Consider the following 7,946-nt stretch of genomic DNA (forward strand, 5'->3'; position numbering starts at 1 on the left):
GCAATTCAATGTGTTTGATTGAGTTGGGCTTAGGTTGTTTTACATTGTGACCTTAACCACACGACAAAGAATGTGTTCATTAGTATAAAATGTTTAAATAATTTTGAAACTGAGTGTAAAGCTTTCTCTGATTTAAAAGCCAAAGTAAATGTATTATAGAAAAAGTATGAAGAGTATAGAAGTAAAGTGATAAAATTAACAGAATTACAGGATTAAACTGTATGTGAAATTATTTAGACTTAACCATTTGTATGTTTCTGCTAGAAGGAATTTTATTTGTATTTTTGTAAGCAAAAAAGTCATGTTCTGCCGAGTTAATTGGTTGATATACATAGGTGGAGAGGGGTCACAGTTACTGTAATACACAGATGAACATTTACACCAGCACAAACGTAGGAGTTAGTAAGGGTTATCTCGGGCATGCTCCATGATGGCCATGAGAGCCAGCCAGGTCTCCTGTGCAGTTGGAATGATTTGGTTGGCTGGCAGCAGGAAGCCATAACGACCACTGTCCCTCAGTTCAAAGGTGAAGGAATATTTGATGCCTTGGTTGTAGGTCCAGTCAATAGTGCCACCACTGGCCTGGTCTAGTTGGTTAAAAAAAAAGAATGGCATGACTTTCAAATAACTGTTTTTTCATTGCACTTGTATGCAAGAATTTTACTTTCCAACTACTAAGCCATATGCTTTTATACATTTATCTAGCATTAACTTTAATTCTTGATTTTCTAGAAAACTAGATTATTTAATTAAGCGCCAATGTTTTAAAAGAAATATGCATATATTAGCAAGATTTCTCAAAATGAATCATTTAATCACACAGGTATAAAAGAGACAAAAATATATTGACCATAAAAAATGCCTTTCAGTTGCCCATGCCATGTATTTAAAACAAGAATGTTGTAAACATGTATTACTTACAGATGGTAGTGATAATACTTCCATATCTGTAGTTGGTTTGATACAGTGAGGACAAAGCAGTAACTGCTTTTGTTGCAACGTTATGCTGTAAATAAAGAGGATATACATGAAATAAACATGCCTTGATCATGTCTGTTGTCACTTTAAGTTTCAACTTATTAAAAAATAAAAATTATCTAAGGAATGTCTATTTCCCCTTTTTAACATAGTGTTTTCCATGTAGGAGGAGACCCACTTTGCCCACTGAAGTGCAGCACCCATTTAGGTGGCATAGAGGCAGCTATTATGCACCAACAACATCAAAAAGCAATGGATCAGACAAAGAGAAAATGTGGCTCACCAATTGAATTTTGTTGAATTGTTAGGTAGGCTAGATTGTCCAAGGCCAGACCTCAATTTAGTATGATGGGGTTAACATCTATAGTCTTACAGTGCCAGGACCAGGACAACTGAGCAGTGAGGGCCAAGACCTTGTTTTAATTACATCAAAATCACAGCACTTTCTGCAGCACAGAAAGCCCTGATCAGTATACTGGGACATTGTTTTTTTAGGCCATCTACTGGTCCATCAGTATCAATTACAGTAGTAAGTCAAAGGTTATGGGACATGATCAGATCAGTAGAAACTGGTAATGGTGCTGTAATTATCCATATCTACTTTAAGTGTCCTGCCAACAGACGTTGGCTACAGTATCATTGTTACTGAAAAATTACAGTTTGTAATCACTACTTAGTGGTAACTACTGTGATGCAGAAGTTCATCCCCAAAAAAGCTTCAGGGTGTTGACTGGGTCCAGCAATTTTTCCATTTGTTTTTTTGCAGATTTGAAATTTTGTGGAAAAGGTTCAACCTACCAGTTCCTCTTGATCTCGGGCAGGAGTTCTAGTGTATCCATAAGGATAAAGAAGCATCTGGGAGTAACTGTGAATGGAGACGAAGGCCTTGAAGTTGCCGTGACTCTGCACAAAGTCCACGATGGATTTCACTTCCGACTCGGAATGAGCATACGGCCCACGGTAGGTCTCGGAGCAAGGGTTACTGCTGGCACCAGCCCCTGCCGTTAGAAGAGTCAAAAGATGTTATCAAAGAAGTCCAACTGGAGAAACCAGAGTGCCGAATCATAGACACTTGACAATATGTACACTTAGGAACTGATGTTTCTGACTGACATAAGACTTTATCATTTCTAATGTTTCAAAGTCTCTGCAGCCTACCATTAAGCATCACTAAAGTGGAAGAGGGTGCAGAAAACCAAGGCATTTATAACGCTATGATCTGAGGAATTTAGAATCAAAACAAAAATCCCTTTAGAAGAAATAAATTCCTCCAAGAATATAAACATGTATTGTATTCACTGTACTAAATGTACCATAAAAGCAGCTTAGAAATAAACAGGAGGATCACAAATATGGTTTATGGATAAACATAACTTTGGCCACTTGTTAATGGAAAAAATATTAAGTTCATATGGTCAGTTTTTGGAAATTGTATTTTGAGACTCTCCATCTTGAACTCAAAGATCGTATTTGGTTTGTAAATATCTGTTCTCTGTCAATGTGCAGAAGGAGATATAATGATGTGTTTTGCTTTAACTATTAATAGCAGGTTTGTGCAAACTAAAACAATACTGATTTAAGATAAGGTGGTTTCCTAGGTTCTTTATTCCCAAAAAACAAGGACATTAATGTAACTTCAAACAAAGTGGCTCTGAAAGGTTTCAATAGACATTCAGATCTTAGTGTAACAAACGTGTCATGGACCTGTACTGTAACAGGAAAATTAAAAGATTTAAAATATAATAAAGACTGTTTAAACTGAACATTTAAGATCTAAGCTCAAATATTTTTGACTTTAATGCTGCACCAAAATGTGAATGGAATAAATTTACAAATACTTATCAACATACAATACATATTTTATACATTGAATTTTGCTGCTGGGAGCAACATTTAGTCCAGAGATTAAATGTTCTTGAGTTTTTTCTAATCTCTTGTATTTCTTCTTACCAGCATTGTCATGTTAAGCAGACTCAGCATCAAAAACTCAGCAAGGGGGCAGTTAACATATATTACAAGCCTAGTAAACTATACCAGAAGATATAACAATTACTGTACCTCCAAAGCCAGCATCCCAGTTTCTGTTTGGGTCTACTCCCCTACAGGATGATCCTGAGTTTGTAGATCGAGTTTTACGCCACATACGGTTCTGTGCCACGAAAGGACAGTAAGAAAGATTGCATGAAGATCCTTGGCTTTGAAACACTGAGGTACGCTAGGTGAACGCATGAATTGGATCTCACTTACAGATGTGTGTGTGAAATAGTAGCCATCTGGGTTAGTGACAATCTCAAGGAAGATGTCCATTTTGTTGAGGATTGAGGTAAGGGAAGCATCGCGTCCGTAGTCTGTTGTGATCTGAAACATGTATTACACAATGTAGTTATGAGATCAGTGACACAATCCTGAATGTACACAGCGAGAAAGAACTATGCTAAAATGTAGCAAGGTAAAAAATTTGACTATAAATTACAGCATTAGGAGATTATTTTTTTCACAAAAGCATGTATTTTGGCTACGTTAGACCTTTATAATTCCAAATGAGTTTAACTTTCTGTTGACAGAAATTAGTGAATTATATCATCCCTGATGCCAATGTTCTGAATGTTAATTTTTTACTGTGACATGACAGTATAAAACCATAACAGATCCCTAGAAGGAATTCAATTTTTTTTCCTTTAGTAAATTTCTAGAATCTTTTTTTTTTGAGGGTGCTGGCACCACACATCTTATAGTCAATCCATACTGGAAACAGAGAAGTAACACAAAGCACCTTCTTTGCAAACCACACTCCGCTGGCCTGGGTGACCCATTCTCTGGAGTGGATGCCTGTGTCAATCCAAATTGAAGGACGATCAGCTCCACCAGTGCTGAACTGTGGAGAAGAGAATTTGCAGGGCAATTGAAAAACAACATAGAGTGCAGAGCTTTTGTTAAATGTTTTGCAGATTCCATAGTGATTCATCGTCATTACCAATTGGCAACACATGCCAAAGATCATATTTATAGTGTATTAATTAAGCACAAACTTCAGTTCTTTAGAAGGAAATGCTTATTTTGTCACTGAATAATGAGACCATCACATTGTTTTCAGACTAGCACATTTTAAAACCTTTGGTTAACTGTTTACCTTAAGCACATATAAAGGACGACCCTCAAAACTTTGTCCGATTTGGATCTTGCTGACCAGGTTAGGGTGCTCAGAAACCAGCATATCCATCCATCCATAAATCTAAGAACAAACACAAGCAAACTCTTAGAGAAGGACAGACATGAAATCAGCAGAAAATACGGCTTAAAGCTATTATCCCAAAAGTGAGTAAATGCAAGAGAAATGGCTGTCGTATTTAACTCCGACGTTCACTGATAAGAACATTCAGCCATTCTAGCCCATTTATTTACTTGGTAGTTACTAGCTAAGTAATGCAAGAATCTCATCCAGCTGTTTTGTTTAAAAAGAAACCAGGCAATTGAAGGGGAAAATTCTATACTGGACAGGATAAATCAGGTATCTAGATGGCACTCAAGGAAACAAGGAATACAACTTGTTATTCAGAAGCCATTCACACAATTCTTCCAACAATTGGTCGAAACAGGGCAGTCTTTAACCAGTACCCAGGAACTGGTGGATTGCTAATGTGGTGCCCATCCATTAAAAGTGTAAGAAAGCTGAAACAAGACTAGTAAGTCTGACTTCTTATACATGTAAGGTAATGGAAACTAGAGCATCATCTAGATGTAAATAATAACCGAGGCAATAGTCAACATGGATTTAGAAAAGGCAGGTCATGTTTAACCATCTTATCCGTTCTTTGAACAGCCAACAGTAGTAATGAACTGACACAGAGCATACTGTATGATATAGAAGAAGGCTCCACAGCCAAAACATTGTGTTTCTTTTCTTCTCTTTTCAGCATGGAATAAACTTTTACTTGTTCCTTTACTGTATGATATGGTGTATTTAGAATTTCAGCAGACTTGTGGTAAAAAAGATTAATTCTCTAATTGCAGGCTGAAGGCATTCAGGGAAAGAGTGTTCGGAATGAGAACTGTTTTTTCAGAAAACAGAGTACAGATCAGTGGTGAGAGTAAAATCGAAATTTTTGATAAACGCACTGACAAAGTCAACCTATTTCTTCAGAATGAACTGAAGGACACAAGTCTACGTGGACGTGTATTTAAAACCAGCAACAAGAGACGCATCTTTACTCAGGGTTGTAGGAGTTTGGAACAAGCTACTTATCCATTTTGATGAATTCATGTTCTCTGGCTTCTTTCAAGATCCTTGGGACAGTAAGATACTACAGTAGCTACAAAATGAGCTGATGAGGCGAATGGCCTCTTCATGTTGGTAACCTTCCTTATGTTTGTTAAAAACACCTCTTTGCCTCTCCTCCAAACAATACTAGTTAATACTAGTTAATGCATTCATTACTAGCTGACTAGAAATTTGGACTCCTGATTGTGCAAAGTTATCATTTAGCGTTCTCTGACCTCATCCAGAGTGTGGTAGGTGGAATAGACAAAGCTGTCAGTGTTGCGGTCTTGCGGCATTGAACGAAATCTCTTCATCTGATGTTGCTCTTCATTCAGCAGTGCCTGGTGCAGTAAACAGAGAATTAAATAATTTATCATGAATTGGTAATAATGAATTGGCGTTATTTTTTCGGCAATAACTAAGTCTTTGTACATCATGGAGAGTATTGTTTTTTTAGTCTGAATTTTGTACCGAATTGTTATGGTTAAAAATTGCTCGATATGCATTAAGAAATAACACTGGATGAATATTGGTATATTTTGGAAGACAGGTGTGGAAAAAGCTTGGAATCTGGTAACTTTCACAGACACACAAGTCCTGTCGATAGTACCTGCAGGTCTTTAACCATGACAGTGTAGGAGATGCTGTTGGACTCTAAGAACACTTTGACGGCTTGGAGGCTGGCAAATGGAACATGAACATCAATAGGGAGATCAGGATGTCTTGGCTCCTTCCAGAATTCCAACTAGGAAAAAAAAAAAAGACTTTTTTTTAATGTGTCACACTGCACATCAAACTCTTTCACAATAAAACGAAACAGCTTTCACTATCTGTATTGAGCAAATTGGAACTTTTGTTCACTGTCAATGTATACTGAAGTCATTCTTTTGTAATCTAAATGTCTAGCACACTAGATGAGAGGGCAGGAGTGGTTAAGCTTCTAGATTTATTACTAGAAGTCTGAGGGATTCAAATCCCATCCCATTTGGTCCAGTAAAAACACCCAGCTGTGTAAATGTGTCCTAATGCAAGTAACTTTGGATAAAAGCGCCACCCAGATAAATTAGTAACTGACCTTAAAAGAAAGGAAGATGTATACATATACAGATAGAGGCATATGAAAGGACATTGTTCAAATTCACAGAAATTGTAATCAACCTGACAAACAGGATTGAAAACTACTTTTGCATTGGTATTGTAATATGGTTAATATTTATCTCTGGTCTGTCTTCTTTAATCTTTTGCAGCCATACATTTGTGATTCATTTAAATAATATGTATTAATTTAGGGCGGCATGGCTGTGAATGCTTCTGTCTCACAGTTTTTTGAGATCCGGGTTCGATTCCCAGCTGGGGAGTTCTCATGGCTTTTTCTCCAGGTGCTCTGATTTCCTCCCACTGCCCAAAGATATGCTGCTGAAATCTGGTTGGCTAGTGTAAATTGTCCATTCTGTGACCTTGCAATGAACTGAAATGCATTTAGGCCCCATTCTTTTTTTCACCAGAAGAGGTCACTCACATGTCTACATCTGAACAGTGCTGATGTTATGAATATTAAAATATAATAATATTAAAAGTTTACACTCTGACACTTAGAACAGTTGTATTATTATTATTATTATTATTATTATTATTATTCATGGCTTAGTAACAATGGCGGTGAGCAGATTTGTTTTCAGATACAACACTCTTTCCTCCTCCTCTGCCACTTTTAACACACAGCTGTACCTGCAAGTCTTCAAGGTCAGAGAGTTCCTGTAACAGGGTGATCTGATCTTCATCTTTGGCTGTTACCCGCAGCACCTGATCTCTGCAACCACAGCATAAAGGTGTTAGAATTCAACATTTTAAAAAAATTACATTTAAGAACATTCCTGGCAGCTCTAGTACAGTACCTGTTCCGGACAAAATAGGGGAATCTTTCCCACTAGCTATCCATTTCTTCCACACAAGGTCTCTGAAACCTAGGAGCCTCCAAATGTTTCAGACATTCTAAAACACTTTTTCTTGTGTGAATCTGTATTCAATCTGCAAATGATTAGTTATAAAAGATAACAAATGAGCATCGCAAATCATTGTCATTTGCTCTTCTTCCACATCACATTCATTCCATCAGTTTCAGGTCTTGTAAAGTAAATGATAAAGTTATTCATAAAGACATGCCGTAAAACAATTCAATTTCTAACTTTTTTCATTAGATGCCATCTGCACGTTTGTTTTTCAAAGCCTCTAAAGGTCTAGGAACGTACCCCACAAACAGCTTCTGGCTGAAAACAGCCACAAAAAGAGCAGCGAGCAACAGCAGCCCCTTCATGCTGAAGAAAGAATAGAAACATGCTCAGCGCTCAAGTCCTTTTATAGCGTTACAAGCCACACGATTGCATAATGACTTCACATTTACGTGTAAAAAATGACCTTCTGGAATGGGTACAAACAAGTGTCTGCTGTTCAGTTTCCCACAGATATGTCTCAAGGACCTGATATTGTCTTGTAGGCACTTTCAACATTCGAGATGTGAGCCAGCGCTTTTTGAAAACACATGGCCTCAACACAGTGCTTTCTGACGTCTCTCTTGCAGCTGCAGAACTTGACTTTTGAAATTTTAAAGCTGCTAAGAAGAATTGCAAACGGGTTATAGAGGTATGAAGATTATAAGGATGAGAAAGGAATGTGGAGATGGCCAGTGAAATCAAGAGGCTGCATTGCTTTT

General features: G+C 37.3%; 1 protein-coding gene across 1 annotated transcript; it reads right to left on the bottom strand.

Annotated features, from left to right (window-relative positions):
* Positions 1-70: 70 nt before the first annotated feature.
* LOC148829770 (carboxypeptidase A1-like) lies at positions 71-7,550 on the bottom strand. Its single transcript, XM_088924250.1, has 11 exons — positions 7,486-7,550; positions 6,965-7,046; positions 5,847-5,981; positions 5,473-5,577; positions 4,109-4,210; positions 3,752-3,853; positions 3,226-3,336; positions 3,037-3,127; positions 1,777-1,976; positions 922-1,006; positions 71-587 (listed from the first exon to the last, which is right to left on the bottom strand). The coding sequence occupies exons 1-11, from the start codon at positions 7,548-7,550 to the stop codon at positions 400-402; spliced, it is 1,266 nt and encodes a 421-aa protein (XP_088780376.1). The 3' UTR covers positions 71-399.
* Between the last annotated feature and the right edge of the window lie 396 nt (positions 7,551-7,946).

The sequence above is a fragment of the Atractosteus spatula genome, chromosome 8 (assembly GCF_055471065.1).
Source record: "Atractosteus spatula isolate fAtrSpa1 chromosome 8, fAtrSpa1.hap1, whole genome shotgun sequence".
NCBI lineage: Eukaryota > Metazoa > Chordata > Actinopteri > Semionotiformes > Lepisosteidae > Atractosteus > Atractosteus spatula.